This window comes from Salvelinus fontinalis, chromosome 2 (assembly GCF_029448725.1).
Source record: "Salvelinus fontinalis isolate EN_2023a chromosome 2, ASM2944872v1, whole genome shotgun sequence".
NCBI lineage: Eukaryota > Metazoa > Chordata > Actinopteri > Salmoniformes > Salmonidae > Salvelinus > Salvelinus fontinalis.
Window position 1 is genome coordinate 37,932,964 of NC_074666.1, and position 17,612 is coordinate 37,950,575.

Genomic DNA, 17,612 nt, shown 5'->3' on the forward strand with positions numbered 1-17,612 from the left:
CTGGCGGTGGTGTAGCTGGGGGGCTGCTCCTTCAGCTCAGTAACCCATACCTCTAACAGAGCCAGCCTGTCTCTCAACAGGCTGATGGTAGTGTGGTCTTGGCTCTGGTGGTTGTAGGAGCACCTTTCCGCTATCTTCGTTAAGGTGGGGAAGTCCTGCACAACAGAGCTGAGTGCAGCCTAACTGCCCTGGACCATGACAGTGCCGTTCTGATACATGTTTACCGTCAGAAACCTGTTTTACCTGGTCCATATCGCTGTCCTCAAAAATGTGGATTTGCCTTCCCTTGCAGATGCCTTTTTTTTGTGGTATAGCTGAAATGCCTGGTTACAGCTGTATGCCAGGCAGTAGTGTGGTCTGTGTAAAAAAACGGGTTTGTAACAGTCCTGTTTTGTGAGCAGTCGGCAAACAAAGTTTCTGGGTTCTCCCTCAGAATTATGTGTTTAAAATTGATTCTTCTCTGATTTGATTTCTGCTGTATATTCAAAAAAAGGGGGGGAAAGTCTCTCAGGCTCTGCTGCTGCCGGCGCTGCCTCAGTGGCCATGTTGCTATGGTTACCACCAGTAAACAGTTAGAGCTAGGCGGTAAACTAGCTGACAGATTTGAATTTGGCTAGCTAGCACGATTAAGATTGGTCTTTTAACTCTGTCTCTTTTAATCTTTTCCTCCTGTGTCGATCTTCAGTTGTACAATTTGATTACCTATACAATTTTTGCTAATTTAATCGTGTCAATCCCGCTCTTAACAACAAAAAAGTGATAACAAGTCAGGAGCCGTTCTTCTGCATGACTTCTCTCTCTCTCTCTCTCTATCCTCCATGCAGCAGGGGCCCCTTGGCTCAGCTTGTTTGTATGAGGCAGGGAGGGAGGGGGGATAGATGTTTGCTCTGGCAACAGGAAGTGAGGGTGGCTTAAGAGCAGACAGAAAAATGCATAGATGCCTGTAGCGAATGTGTTCTGAGGGTATGTTAAGAGATTTGACAATTAGGTTATTGCTCCCACTCATTGCTAACATATTGATGGTGAGAAACTGAAATGATCAAGACAGTTGTGTCCACCCAACATCTCAAAGAGAAGGGAACATAATTGTAGGGATTACTGCTGATGATGTGTTCAAATCTGTATTACAAAAGCAATGGTCCAACATACAAATACCAATCAAAGCCACAATCTTTTTAAAAGACAAATCAGTACAGTGACACATTAATCAATATGTAAAAGTCATGAGGAAATTAGCCACTTCCTTTATTCAGAGAATATTACAAGTCCACATCTAGCTCATATGGCTGAAAAACACCAGTGGTCAGAGATGACAATGCTATAATCCACTGATTGTCACACATCAAAGCTTAATTAAGGGATCATGTGATATGTTTTCTTAATGTTGTTTGTGTTACCAGGGTAAGATACAGTATATCTGCTACTGTACATGGTCCATTCTAAAAGTGATAGCTGATATGGATTCCAAAAGAAATCTGTGGTCAAAGATGACAATGTTACAAACCCCTGAGCATCATGCACTGAGTTTGAAAAGGTTTCATGCAGCAATCATATGTTTGTTGTCTTTATGTTATTTGTGTTGCCATGGTATTATTTATCTGCTATATGGCCAGTTATTTTAAAAGCACCAACAACTTCCTTTTTTAACTCCTCTAATGAAAACAAGAAGGGAGTGAGGGGAGAATACTCTGTCTTTTTCCCTTTCCTATGGTTTAATTTACCGTCCCTAACTTAATATTTATCTTTGTGTCTAAGAGAGGAATGAGTATGTTCATTAATTGTGGCAGTTCTGACACTAAACTGCCTTTGTGTGTGTGGGGGGAGATGGAGGGAGGTCTTAACCCATGTTGGATGCTATTTCCATTTCAGGACGGCCTGACCCTAGCTGAGGGGGGAAGTTTTTTACTCCCTCTCTCTCTCACTGGAGGAGGAGGAGGAGGGTGTTCACAAATTACATGCAGACTTTCTGCATCAAGTGTCAGCCTTGCAAGAGGAACTTCTCTCTTCCCTCAGAGCGTTCTCTCAGCCTGGTGAACTTCTTCACCCTGATGGACCCAAAGAGGAGTGAGTGACTAGCGGAGGTGCAGAAGTTTTTCAGGGGGGAACAGGACACATGGAATATGGCTCACACTGTGAAAACCCCACTGCGGAGGTCCTTCAGTGAGCATGTGAAAGTCTCCACCAACAAGGCTTGGGATGTATTCTGGAAGAGTGCGAGGGAGAAAAGGCTTTGGGGTAAGTATTGGACTTGACTGTACTTTCACACATTGACCAATTGTTTTGAGTGTGTGGCCACACACACTGCTCTAATGGCTTGTTGACTCAAACTTTGGGCGGGATTCAATCCGTATCGCAAAAGAAACGTGGAAGATCCGCGTTATAGCTTGAATGATATATAAAGGCAATCGTCCCACGTTCGTGGCGAATGCCTTCACGTTAAAAGCTGCATATGTTGGCTCAAACGAAATTACCTTTACATTTTAGAGCAGAACTTCCACTATACTTCCGTGATACAGATTGAATCCAGCCCTTTATGTAGTAATGGATCTTCTGGCTTCACTGTTGTATTTACGCATCAATCAATAGTTACATTGACTTGACAGTTGTCTGTCTAACCCATAAATCCCTTATCAAATAATCTTCGCTCTCACCAACACTGGCAATCTCCACACTCCACTCACCTCACAGCTGTATCATGTTAAACCTCTGTGTTTCACGCTCCAATCCCAATCCTACATACCATTGAGGTATTTTCCCATGATTGTGTGTCAATCAAAACATGATGTGGAATAATACTAATGAAAAAAACCTCCTGTGTAGCTAGTGCCCTGCAGAGGGGTCAGTGGCCCATGGCCTCTGGTGGGCTGTCAGTGGGGGGAGCTGTCACCGGAGTAGGAGCTTCATGGTTCTCATACAGAGACATGCTGAGATGACCTGGATTCCTCTGTGGGCTTTATGAATTTCAGTGCTTGTGCATTACGAGTGTGTGCCATGTGTCCATTCGTTATGCTTTCACTCACACGTGCACACATACAACGCTTCAGCATAGTCTTATGAGCTATACGTTGCTATTCAACACATGCAGATTTGCACGCATGCATGCATATGAATGTGCACACACACGCAAAGCTGTCATTTAAATTCACATCAGTTTCAGCTGTGTGGTGTCATCTCTGAGGTGTCATTGAACTCAAATCCTATGCATCTGATGCCAACAAATGTCTCTTCAGGCTGAGAGATAATATCAGAAAACCAGCTGTGTGTTCATATTGCGGTCCTCTCAACATGTGTGTTGGATTAATGACACCACATAGTGACGTTGGTTAGTTGAGCTCAACCATTGGCTAGGGGTAATTGCACAATGCTAGCTAGCTGTGGCGGTGTGCATATCATTAGGGAACTTGGAATGGCACAGGCACTAGGAAGAGGCTTCCTGCCAGCTCTAATGGGAAAAAGGCCCCCCAAGAGACCTTATGAGCAAAGCTCTTTCTCTCCCTCCATGTTTCTCTATTTCCCTCTCTCTTTCACACTCTTTCTCACTAATTCCTGCATGCATATGATGTTTTATTTATTGCACTCGTCTCTCTCGCTCTCTCTCTCTCTACACTGCTCTACTGCAGTGTACATCTCACAAGGAGGAGCCTCTGTCCGTCATACATCACAAACCTGTCCTAATATTTACACCCACACTAAAGAATCATAACTCTGGTCAAATATGGTGTTCCATGCAAACGCCGCAATGCTCATCCAAACAGCACCTCTGCCAGATGTAGTCTATAAACAGCACCTCTGCCAGATGTAGTCTATAAACAGCACCTCTGCCAGATGTAGACTATAAACAGAACCTCTGCCAGATGTAGTCTATAAACAGCACCTCTGCCAGATGTAGTCTATAAACAGCACCTCTGCCAGATGTAGTCTATAAACAGAACCTCTGCCAGATGTAGACTATAAACAGCACCTCTGCCAGATGTAGTCTATAAACAGCACCTCTGCCAGATGTAGTCTATAAACAGAACCGCTGCCAGATGTAGTCTATAAACAGAACCTCTGCCAGATGTAGTCTATAAACAGAACCTCTGCCAGATGTAGTCTATAAACAGAACCTCTGCCAGATGTAGTCAATAAACAGAACCTCTGCCAGATGTAGTCTATAAACAGCACCTCTGCCAGATGTAGTCTATAAACAGCACCTCTGCAAGATATAGTCTATAAACAGCACCTCTGCCAGATGTAGTCTACAAACAGCACCTCTGCCAGATGAAGTCTATAAACAGCACCTCTGCCAGATGAAGTCTATAAACAGCACCTCTGCCAGATGTAGTCTATAAACAGCACCTCTGCCAGTCAAATGTGATACTGCAAGCGAGGCGTGCGTCATTCCACTGAGTCGCCACAGAGCTTCTCACAAGCCAGAGCCAAAGAAAATAGCATGGAAGAGCGGAAGAGAGAGGAGCAGGCCTCGAAGGGCTCTGAAGTAAACATCTGGCTCTGGGAAGGCAGGGCTGGATGGTGGATGGGGATGTTTGAGACCATGTGCTTTATCTGCTTTCTGTCAGAGAGGCAGAGGGACGTGGATAGGAGTGGAAGGGGTGGGGGGGGGGGTGATGGCCAGCTGGAAAAGCACAGAGCTGGAAGTTTCAGAGAACACCACAGTACATCCACAGTTGAAGTCGGAGTTTACATACACCTCAGCTAAATACATTTAAACTCAGTATTTCACAATTCCCTTAATCCGATTTAAAAATACCCTGTTTTAGGTCAGTTAGGATCACCACTTTATTTTAAGAATGTGAAATGTCAGATTAATAGTACAGAGAATTATTTATTTCAGCTTTTATTTCTTTCATCACATTCCCAGTGGGTCAGAAGTTTACATACACTCAATTAGTATTTGGTAGCAATGCATTTAAATTGTTTAACTTGGGTCAAACGTTTTGGGTAGCCTTCCACAAGCTTCCCGCAATAAGTTGGGTGAATTTTGGCCCATTCCCCTTGACAAAGCTGGTGTAACTGAGTCAGATTTGTAGGCCTCCTTGCTCGCACACACTTTTTCAGTTCTGCCCACAAATTTTCTATGGGATTGAGGTCAGGGCTTTGTGATGGCCACTCCAATACCTTGACTTTGTTGTTCTTAAGCCATTTTGCCACAACTTTGGGAGTATGCTTGGGGTCATTGTCCATTTGGAAGACCCATTTGCGACCAAGCTTTAACAACCTGACTGATGTCTTTAGAGGTTGCTTCAATATCCACATAATTTTCTGTCCTCATGATGTCATCTATTTTGTGAAGTGCACCAATCCCTCCTGCAGCAAAGCACCCCCACAACATAATGCTGCCACCCCCGTGCTTTACGGTTGGGATGGTGTTCTTCGGCTTGCAAGCCTCCCCTTTTCTCCTCCAAACATAACGATGGTCATAATGGCCAAACAGTTCTATTTTTGTTTCATCAGACCAGAGGACATTTCTCCAAAATGTACGATCTTTGTCCCCATGTGCAGTTGCAAACCATAGTCTGGCTTTTTTATGGCGGTTTTGGAGCAGTGGTTTCTTTCCTTGCTGAGCGGCCGTTCAGGTTATGGCGATATAGGACTCGTTTTACTGTGGATGTCAATACTTTTGTTCCTGTTTCCTCCAGCATCTTCACAAGGTCCTTTGCTGTTGTTCTGGGATTGATTTGCACTTTTCGCACCAAAGTACGTTCATCTCTAGGAAACAGAACGCGTCTCCTTTCTGAGCGGTATGACGGCTGCATGGTCCCATGGTGTTTATACTTGCGTACTATTGTTTGTACAGATGAACGTGGTACCTTCAGGTGTTTGGAAATTGCTCCCAAGGATGAACCAGGCTTGTGGAGGTCTAAAAAAGAAATTCTGAGGTCTTGGCTGATTTATTTTGATTTTCCCATGATGTCAAGCAAAGAGGCACTGAGTTTGAAGGTAGGCCTTGAAATACATCCACAGATACACCTCCAAATGACTCAAATGATGTCAATTGGCCTATCAGAACCTTCTAAAGCCATGACATTATTTTCTGGAATTATCCAAGCTGTTTAAAGGCACAGTCAACTTAGTGTATGTAATCTTCTGGCCCACTGGAATTGTGACACAGTGAATTATTAGTGAAATAATCTGTCTGTAAACAATTGTTGGAATTGCACAAAGTAGATGTCCTAACCGACTTGCCAAAACTATAGATTGTTAACCTTTACTTAACACCCATCCCGGATCCGGGAGCATCCTCATCAGTAAAAGCTGACTAGCATAGCCTAGCATAGCGCCACAAGTAAATAATAGCATATAAATATCATGAAATCACAAGTCCAATACAGCAAATGAAAGATAAACATCTTGTGAATCCAGCCATCATTTCCTATTTTTAAAATGTTTTACAGCGAAAACACAATATGTATTTCTATTAGCTAACCACAATAGCCAAAGACTCAACCGCATATTTTCACAATTTTTCTACCGCATAGGTAGCTATCACGAAACCGACCAAATAGAGATATAATTAGTCACTAACCAAGAAACAACTTCATCAGATGACAGTCTTATAACATGTTATAAAATAAATGTATGTTTTGTTCGAAAATGTGCATATTTGAGGTATAAATCATAGTTTTACATTGCAGCTACCATCCAAAATATCACCAAAGCAGCCAGAATAATTACAGAGAGCAACGTGAAATACATAAATACTCATCATAAAACATTTATGAAAAATACATGGTGTACAGCAAATTAACGATAAACATCTTGTGAATCAAGCCAATATTTTCGATTTTTTAAGTGTTTTACAGCAAAAACACAATATAGCATTATATTAGCTTACCACAATAGCCAAACACACAACCGCATTTATTCACCGCATAGATAGCATTCGCAAAAACCAGCAAATATATAAAATTAATCACTAACCTTGACCAACTTCATCAGATGACAGTCTTATAACATCAGGTTATACAATACACTTCTGTTTTGTTCGAAAATGTGCATATTTAGAGCTGCAAACCGTGGTTATACATTGTGAATATGTAGCATCGATTCACCAGAATGTCCGGAGCTATTTTGAACACTCACCTAATCTGACCAAAGAACTCATCATAAACTTTACATAAAAATACTTGTTGTATGGCAAATGAAAGATACACTGGTTCTTAATGCAACCGCCGTGTTAGATTTTTTAAAATAACTTTCCCATAACAAACAGCTTGTGTTATTGCGAGACAGCGCCCGCCAAAACGTCAGAGAATAGGAATAACATTTTCCACAGAAATACAAAATAACATCATAAATTGTTCTTACTTTTGTTGAGCTTCCATCAGAATCTTGTACAAGGAGTCCTAGGTCGAGGATAAATCGTTGTTTGGTTTTAGAATGTCCTTTTCTCCTGTCGAATTCGTGCCACAATGCTAGCCAATGTTGATGACGTTCCCAGTTTCTCTCGACGCAAAGAACGGAAAACTCCAAAAGTCCCATTAAACGTTGAATAAACTGATGAAGCTCGGTTGAAAAAACCTACTTTATGATGTTTTTCTAATATGTATCAAATAAAAACAGAGCCAGAGATATTAGCCGTGTATACCGAACGCTTATCATAAGACAATATGGAGGTGCTTCCCGCGCCTAGGTAGAGAAAGGAAATTCTGGATACGTCATTCCAAGAGCTCTTGTTCGACCTCAGATCAAGCTAGAAACCCCATTCCACCTTCCACTGTCTGTTGACATCTAGTGGAAGGCATATGAAGTGCATGCATATCGATAAATATTAGGCAATTGAATAGGCAGGCCATGAAACAGAGCCTCGTTTTCAGATTTTTCACTTCCTGTCTGGAAGTTTGCTGCAAAATGAGTTCTGTTTTACTCACAGATATAATTCAAACAGTTTTAGAAACTTGAGTGTTTTTTCTATCCAATAGTAATAATAATATGCATATTGTACGATCTAGAATAGAGTACGAGGCAGTTTAATTTGGGCACAATTTTTTCCAAAGTGAAAACAGTGCCCCCCTATTGACAAGAAGTGTTAACAAGAAATTTGTGGAGTGGTTGAAAAATGAGTTTTAATGACTCCAGCCTAAGTGGATGTAAACTTCAACTGTATCTTTCTGTTACTGTATCTCGCACATTCCTCTTTTTTCGCTCGGTCCATCTCTTTTTCAGTCTCTTTATTTTTTGGCTTCTTATTTCCTCTCTCAGTTTCTCACCATCAAAATGATAAACTTGTATTAGCTAACACAACGTGCCATTGGAACACAGGAGTGATGGTTGCTGATAATAGGCTTCTATACGCCTATGTAGATATTCCACAGAATATCTGCCGTTTCCAGCTACAATAGTCATTTACAACATTAACAATTTCTACACTGTATTTCTGATCAATTTTATGTTATTTTAATGGACAAAAAATGTGCTTTTCTTTCAAAAACAAGGACATTTCTAAGTGACCCCAAACTTTTGAACGGTAGTGTACGTCCACTGTTTCTTGAAATTATTAGCTCATCTGTTCACAAAGGTTAATTTGGAAGGGATGTAAATACTGCACACATTTTGCTTTTATTAAAAAAGGTAAGGATGCCACCCAGTGTTCTCACTATTGCCCTCTATCTTTGGTAAACACATATATTCAACTGTTTTCTAAAATTCTGTCATTCCGTCTCGAAACTTACTTAACGAAATTGGTACATCCGGACCAAAGCATGTTTGTTAAAAAACAATTATCTTCAGATAACCTCTAAAGTTTATTACATATCTTACTTGCTTCATCAGAAATTAAAGCTCCTTGGTCAGTTCTGTCTGTCAATGCAGAAAAAGCTTTTGATTGACTAGAATGCATAGGAGGTGGCACCTTAATTGGGGAGGACGGGCTAGTGGTAATGGCTGTAGTGGAATTAGTGGAATGGTATCAAGTACATCAAACACGTGTTTTGATTCCGTTCCATATTCTCCGTTCCAGCCATTATTATGAGCCGTCCTCCCCTCAGCAGCCTCCACTGCTTGAGTGGTCATATCTTTGGTTGGTTTAGGAACATGTGGGACTTGACTACAATTTCATTAATATGATTAAAATACTGTATGCCACTCCCTCAGCCATAGTAATAACAGGCAATACCTGATCTGTTCAGAATAACTAGAAGTATCAGGCAAAGTGATCCTATCACACCTCTGCTGTTTTTATTATCTATGGAGCCCCTGGCCCAGGCAAATTACACCAATATCTCTCAATTCTACGAATCACGTCATCTCATTATATGCCGATGATATCTTACTTTATCTAGACAATTTACCGTATCTCAATCCCTCCCAAAAGCTTTGAAGATCATACACAAATGTAGCTTCATCTCAAGTTAGAAAATAAATCTAACCAAATCTTCCCTGCTGCCACTCAAGACCTCAATGGAGGACTCCATCTGTACTTATGGAATCCCAATTGTTCCCCATTTTAAATATTTGGGAATAGATATATTTCCTTCCTTAGACAGAACCATTTCCAGAAATGTTTACAGAACGCTCAAATCAATTCAATCCGACCTCAGTAAATGGACAAATTTCCAAGTTGCTTTAACCGGAAGAATATCTATTGTGAAAATGAATATATTGCCATGGCTGAATTTTTGTAGTTCAATGTTTCCCTTGTCTCCCCCTTCTGGGTATTGAGAGAAAATCCATAGTGCAGTTTCAAAATGTACATTGGAAGATTAGCGAGCCAGGATAAAATTAACAAACTTGCAAAGAGTGAAAGACGTAGGAGGACTATCCGTACCAAACTTTAAATTGTATTTCCAGGCACAAGCATTTCATTCCATCCTGAATAGATTTAGACATGATTCTTCCAGCCCCTAGCTGAGTGTAGACAGACATACGGTGTCTCCTATTGCCCTGGAAGAGTGGTCTTCACTGATATATCCCTTTACATCTAAAAGTCTAAGCCATTGGGGGGGTACAAAAAAAGACAGTCAAAAGATAAATCATAAGGAATAAGGTTGAAGTCTCTGTCCTATATCTATGAGAAATATTAAAGCTTAGGACATTTTTTGACACATATTTAACCAGTTATTTTTGTTGGCACATCCTTCCATTAGTTTGTATGGGTTACCTTCAGACGAGTCTCCTGTGACACTCGTAGAGCAAAACGGGTCGTAGAGCAAAATGGAGAACACCATCGTGTTCAGGAGAGACATTAGTTTATGGGCCTGTTTCGGAAGCCACAGACGTTTTCGTGAAAAGATCAATTTTCGGGATGTCTCGTGGTGTGACAAACACTACTGTAGCTCGGCCACCTTCGGCCGCAGATGCCGAAGGGCAACATAGGCGGATGCGGTGGATTGAGACGCAGTCCATGCAAAAAAAAAATATATATATATCTAGCTTATACTGACAGATTTTGATGGGGATTTTTTTATTATGTTCCTTAGATTGATCACATGTGCGTCAATAGACTCTTAAGGATTAAACAATGTAAACTACGAACCATATCAGGCTGAACATAGAAACAGACGAACTAGACACACAACATAGAATACCCACCCCAACTCACGCCCTGACCAACCAAACACACACAAAACAACAGAAAACAGGTCAGGAACGTGACACATCCCCCCCAATGGTCCAAATGTGGAATCCGTATCCTTGCGATAACATGGACAATTTGAGAACATTCCAAGATTTGAACAGCACATATACAGTACCAGTCAAAAGTTTGGACACACCTACTCATTCAAGGGTTTTTCTTTATTTTTTACTATTTTCTACATTGTAGAATAATAGTGAAGACATCAACACTATGAAATAACACATATGGAAACCTGTAGTAACCAAAAAAGTGTTAAATCTTAAAGTAGCCACCCTTTGCCTTGATGACAGATTTGCACACTCTTGGCATTCTCTCAACCAGCATCACCTGGAATGTTTTTCTAACAGTCTTGAAGGAGTTCCCACATATGCTGAGCACTTGTTGGCTGCTTTTCCTTGACTCTGCAGTCCAACTCATCCCAAACCATCCCAATTGGGTTGATGTCGGGTGATTGCGGAGGCCAGATCATCTGATGCAGCACTCCATCACTCTCCTTGGTCAAATAGCACTTACACAGCCTGCAGGTATGTTGGGTCATTTTCCTGTTCAAAAACAGATTATAGTTCCACTAAGCGCAAACCAGATGGGATGGCATATCTCTGCAAAATGCTTTGGTAGCCATGCTGGTTAAGTCTGCCTTGAATTCTAAATAAATCACTGACAACGTAACCAGCAAAGCACCCCCACACCATTACTCCTCCTCCTCCATGATTCACGGTGGGAACCACACATGCGGAGATCATCTGTTCACCTACTCTGCGTCTCACAAAGACACCGCAGATTTCCACCCATCTAATGTCCGTTGCTTGTGTTTCTTGGCCCAAGCAAGTCTCTTCTTCTTATTGGTGTCCTTTAGTAGTGTTTTTTTGGGGGGGCAATTCGACCATGAAGGCCTGATTCACACAGTCTCCTCTGAACAGTTGATGTTGAGATGTGTCTGTTACTTGAGCTCTGTGAAGCATTTATTTGGGTTGCAATTTCTGAGGCTGGTAACTCTAATGAACTTATCCTCTGCAGCAGAGGTAACTCTGGTTCTACCTTTCCTGAGGTGGTCCTCATGAGAGCCAGTTTCAGCATAGCGCTTGATGGTTTTTGCTACTGCACTTGTAGAAACTTTCAAAGTTCTTGAAATGTTCCGTATTGACTGACCTTTATGTCTTAAAGTAATGATGGACTGCCATTTTTCTTTGCTTATTTGAGCTGTTCTTGCCATAATATGGACTTGATCTTTTACCAAATAGGGCTATCTTATGTATACCATCTCTACCTTGTAACAACACAACTGATTGGCTCAAACGCATTAAGAAGGAAAGAAATTCCACAAATTAACTTTTAACAAGGCACACCTGTTAAAACCTCTACAGAGTACCTAACCCGGATCCGGGAGCACCCCCCACCCCCCCCCCCCCCCCACACTGATTAGCATCGCTAGCATAGCGTCACAATTAAATAGTAGCATCTAAATATCATTAAATCACAAGTCCAAGACACCCAATGAAAGACACAGATCTTGTGAATAAAACCACCATTTCAGATTTTTTAAATGTTTTACAGGGAAGACAAAATATGTAAATCTATTAGCTAACCACGTTAGCAAAAGACACCACTTTTCTAACTCCATCAGTTTCTTACTCCATCAGGTGCTATCACCAATTCGGCTAAACTAAGATATTGATAGCCACTAACCAACAAACAAATTCATAAGATGACAGTCTGATAACATATTTATGGTATAGCATAGTTTTTTTTTTTTTTCAGGTATAAATCACAGTTCTACATTGCAGCTGCAATCTGATATAGTGCTGATGCAGCTAGAACAATTACAGAGACCAACGTTATATAACTAATTACTTGTCTTAAAACATTTCAGAAAAAATACACAGCGTACAGATATTGAAAGCCCAACATCTGGTGAATCCAAACAATATTTCAGATTTATTAAATGTTTTATAGCGAAAACAAAATGTAGCGCTAATTTAGCATAGCCACGCCAGCCAGAACCAGCTGGGCGCGCCCGACCAGTTCACATGCACGACAGATATATGAAATAACATCGTAAATTGGGTCTTACTATTGCTGATCTTTCATCAGAATGTTGATCAAGGTGTCCTTAGTCCTGATGAGTCGTTCAATCCATTCACAATGGCAACTTTCCCTCTTCATTTAGCCTGGGTACTGGTCGACTGGCACGGTCCCTGTCCAAAGTTAAAAAACTCACAGAACGGAACACGGCAAAACTCCCGAAAAAATTCAAATAATCTGATTAAACTATATTGAAAAAACATACATTACGATGATATGGTCACATGTATCAAACAAACTTCGAGACGGAGATAGTTTTCATCCGTAACGTCAGCATAACAAAAGACAATTGCACCTCTAAAACGCGCGTTTCAGAAAACCGGAAGTTGTCGGTCACGCTAAAGAAATAGGTCTTATTTCACGTCAGTACAAGATAAACAAAAAATTTCTCCTCTGACGTCTTCCTGACACCCAGAGGAAGACGAATGAAGTGTGTTTCGGGTCATAGGTGGCATGACCATATATAGGCAGAGCGTTGAAGCGAGCATACACATCTTGCAATCTTCTTCTTGCTCAGGGAAAGTGCTGTGAAATGACCTGTGTTTCACTCAGAGACAAAATTGGAACGGTTTTAGAAACCATAGCTTGTTTTCTATCCAATGGTATATGGTTATATGCATATAGTAACAGCAATAATTGAATAAGAGGCAGTTTAATCTGTAGAGGCAATTATGCTAATGCGAAACAGCACCCCCTGTATTCTCAAGAAGTTAATTGAAATGCATTCCAGGTGACTACCTCATGAAGCTGGTTGAGAGAATTCCAAGAGTGTGCAAAGCTGTCATCGAGGCAAAGGGTGGCTACTTTGAAGAATCTCAAATATCAAATATATTTTGATTTGTTTAACACTTTTTGTTGGTTACTACAGGATTCCATATGTGTTATTTCATAGTTTTCATGACTTCACTTGTATTCTGCAATGTATAAAATAGTTTTAAAAAATAAGAAAACCCCTTGAATGAGTAGGTGTGTCCAAACTTTCGACTGTTACTGTACATTACCAGGCAATTCCTTTTTTTCTATATTTACAACTTAGGTCAGCTAAACTGGCCTATGGAGTCCCTTGGGAACACAACCACCAAACCATCCAATGATGGGAAATTAATTATCTTGGCTCCCAAAAGGACTGATCTCCATAATACGTATATTAACAACTTTTGGAAAGCTCATATTCTGAGCTAGTCATTAATAAAGTAGGGTCCACATATCTAAGTGTTCCATATTTTGTTCCAGTTTAAAGGTTGTTAAGATACCTTTAAACTGGAACAAAATATGGAAAAATATGACCTTGGCATCTTTTAATCCGAACCATTAACTTCACAGACTGTATTTAACACCATTGAAAACTTTTACGATGAAATTTGCTCCAACTCCCAACTGTTCACTGTGTCTCCTAAATCAAGTAGGCACATTCCTTCATATGATGTGGGAGTGCTTCCGGGACAAATGTTAAATGCTTCTGGGACAAAGTTACAAAATTAATTTAGATGTGCATAAATGTAAATATTGAATGCGTTGCATCTACTATGATAACTCCTTGAATCTCTCAGTCATTCAAAGACGATTACTACTGCCAGGCAGTACTGTCACAAACAAGATGTTGACTCTTAGATGGCAATCACACCACTCTCTCCCAATTCGCCAGTGGATACAGTAATTTTTTGAAATTATAACAATAGAATTACCGACAATCTCAGTGGGGGGGGGTGGACGGAAACATGTCAGGCTAGGGGGAATGGGATGGGGAGTTGGGGGTGTAGGCCCACCTCTTTCCCCCCCTTTTTTTACAGCCTTACGGTTACATGCAGTATAAACTGTGTAAATTGACATGAATATTGTACTTGTATACTTGTAACCCCCAACCCCCCAAAATACAAGGCAAAAAAACTATTGGAGATAGTTACGAAACACCAATTTTCTGCCGATCCTTCACTTAGTTTTTAGGCTCAGAAAACTTGGGGGGGGGGGGCAAAGACCCGCCATTTGGGGAACCCTGACCTACAGTGTAAGCATGACACTTCATTTAGAGTAAACTTTACTTTTCTTAGTGCTGATGCTGTTACGCTGTTCTCGGTGTAAGAAATACCACCTGTAGTGTTACAGTAAATCATTTTGGGTGTTGTTCCAACACTGTATGGTGTAAAGCCTTATTTGCATTTTTCCCAGGGTGCCTTTTCTTTTTGAGTGAATTGTAGAGTTACCACACATGACTCTATTTGTTAGTGACAGAGACATGGTATTGCTTTTTTTCCTTTTAAAGGCCTGTGGTTTTATAACAAGTGAGTACCTAGAGGAATGCCATAATTAAAATGTAACTATATTCCAGTACAATACATACATCAGATGGCCTAGTTTTACTATAACAGAGATGGGACTGTTTTACTCTTCAACGTGTAAAAAACTAAATCTGGTTATTAACACCAACACCGGGGGTTATTTTTTGTATACCACTGAGTGTTACTTTCACTCTTACAGAGTGAATTGAACTCCTGAATCAACACTAGAAATGTTACACTGAAAAATCAACACTGGCCAATTTGTTGTGCAGTGTATAGTATCTATGGCAGGCTCCAGATCTCCAGTCTTTTCCCCTCTCTGAGCTGCCTGCCCGCCTGCCTCATCAGCAGTATTACCTCACTCTGAGAACCAGGGCCATGTGCTCCACCTGTCACTGCCTCCCTGTGCTCAAATGAAAGACTCAGGGGGTAGTAAGTGTATGTGGGTGGGGAGGGGGGGGGGGGGGGGGGGGGGTTGCATATCTCGGTGTGTGTAGCATATGAAATACTCAAAGGTACTGAGGTGTGTGTATGGGGGTTGGGGAGAGAAGTGTGAGGTGTGTAGTATATAGGAGAGAGAGGAAGAAGTGGGAGTGTGTGTAAGGGGGGTTCAAGGGTTCTTGTTCTGATGCAGAGCAGGCCTGTTTGAGCTGAAGGATTATAGTGAGAAAGACTTACCAGATGGGGCAATGCAGAAAAAAACTGCTTGAAAAAAAGTAAAGGAAGGGGAGTCGGATTACAAGTTTCTGTTGGCTTTAACAACAGCAAAGAGAATATGTGAAAAATCTATGACCTACTTAGAGATAGGTTCTCCACCGCCTTCTTTTGGAGACCATTAATATTTTAGAGTTTAGGGCTTCCTTCCAAATCATTTTATCAGATATTGTTTGATATCAATACATTTGATCTGGATAAAATGCCTCTTATTCAAACCACTTCAAGCAAAAACATCTGTCACAAGTATTCTCACAGACAGTCTGAAAATGGTTAATCTCTCTGGGCTTTTCCAATAGAATTAGAGTTGCCCAATACTTTGAAGTGATCTAAGGAAGTTTTGTACACAGCTCTTATTAAATTTACAGCAGAAATGTTAGGTTCAGAACAGCTATTCTGATTCCTGTCTTTGCCTGGCCACATTTTAACTTGGTCTCCAGATCTGTTTGCATTCTAACCCTATCCTCTGTCATATATTGTTCGCTCAACCATGGTTAGCCATATACACATTCTAGACTCCATAATAACTGTCCCTGATCAGTCCCTGATGAAGTACTATTAGCCAACTCTGTACAATACCATGCATTTGTCTTGATAACAATTATAACTGTATCATAACTGTACCTAGTCTTTGCATGAATAGCCAACCGTGTAAAGCCAGGTCTCAAGATCTGCCCTCGCTGACCCATGGTGAGAGAGTAGCCGTAAATCAACTATGCTGTTGAGTTAATGGCCTCGGCCCAGAATGAACACACACAGATTATATATGAGGATGTGACTGCCTTCATGCCACAGTTGACCTCTGGACACATGTAAATCTATTAGTATGATGCCATGTGTAAATCTGTTAGTTTAATGAGCTATTTACTATGTTTAACGGGTGTGTGGGACAGCTTGGTATATGGCGAACAGAACGACTGTTCATTTAATTAAAAGTAATAATGTTACAGTATTGCTTCCGTCCCTCTTCTCACCGAACCCTGGGACTCGAACCAGAGACCCTCTGAACATATCGACAACTGCCTCCCACGAAGCATCATTAACTATCACTCCACAAAAGCCAGGGCCCTTGCAGAGGGCAAGGGAAACAACTACTTCCAGGTCTTACAACGAGTGACGTCACTGATTGAAACGCCACTAATCAAATCAAAGTTTATTTGTCACTTGCGCCGAATACAACAGGTGAAATGCTTACTTACAGGCTCTAACCAACAGTGCAATGTCTAAGTAAAAAAAAGGTATAAGGTGAACAATAGATAAGTAAAGAAATACAAACAACACTAAAAAAGACAGTGAAAATAACAGTAGCAAGGCGATATAGAGTAGCGAGGCTATAACAGTAGCAAGGCTACAGTTGAAGACGGAAGTTTACATACACCTTAGCCAAATACATTTAAACTCAGATTTTCACAAGTCCTGACATTTAATCCAAGTAAAGATTCCCTGTCTTGAGTCAGTTAGGATCACCACTTTATTTTAAGAATGTGAAATGTCAGAATAATAGTAGAGAGAATGATTTATTTCAGCTTTTATTTCTTTCATCATATTCCCAGTGGGTCCGAAGTTTACATACACTCAATTAGTATTTGGTAGCATTGCCTTTAAATTGTTTAACTTGGGTCAAACGTGTCGGGTAGCCTTCCACAAGCTTCACACAATAAGTTGGGTGAATTTTGGCCCATTCCTCCTGACAGAGCTGGTGTAACTGAGTCAGGTTTGTAGGCCTCCTTGCTCTCACACGCTTATTCAGTTCTGCCCACAAATTTACTGTAGGGTTGAGGTCAGGGCTTTGTGATGGCCACTCCAATACCTTGACTTTGTTGTCCTTAAGATATTTTGCACAACTTTGGAAGTATGCATCTAGTCATTGTCCATTTGGAAGACCCATTTGCGACCAAGTTTTAACTTCCTGACTGATGTCTTGAGATGTTGCTTGAACATATCCACATCATTTTCATTCCTCA

The 17,612-nt window shown here is 40.8% G+C and overlaps 1 protein-coding gene across 1 annotated transcript in view; it reads left to right on the top strand.

Annotated features, from left to right (window-relative positions):
- The first annotated feature begins 1,924 nt into the window (after positions 1 to 1,924).
- LOC129818157 (rho GTPase-activating protein 7-like) overlaps positions 1,925 to 17,612 on the top strand; it is a 98,503-nt gene continuing 82,815 nt past the window's right edge. Inside the window, exon 1 of the mRNA XM_055873812.1 lies at positions 1,925 to 2,235. Coding sequence (XP_055729787.1) covers positions 2,121 to 2,235 — 115 coding nt within the window. The 5' untranslated portion in view covers positions 1,925 to 2,120. The remainder of the gene's footprint in view (positions 2,236 to 17,612) is intronic.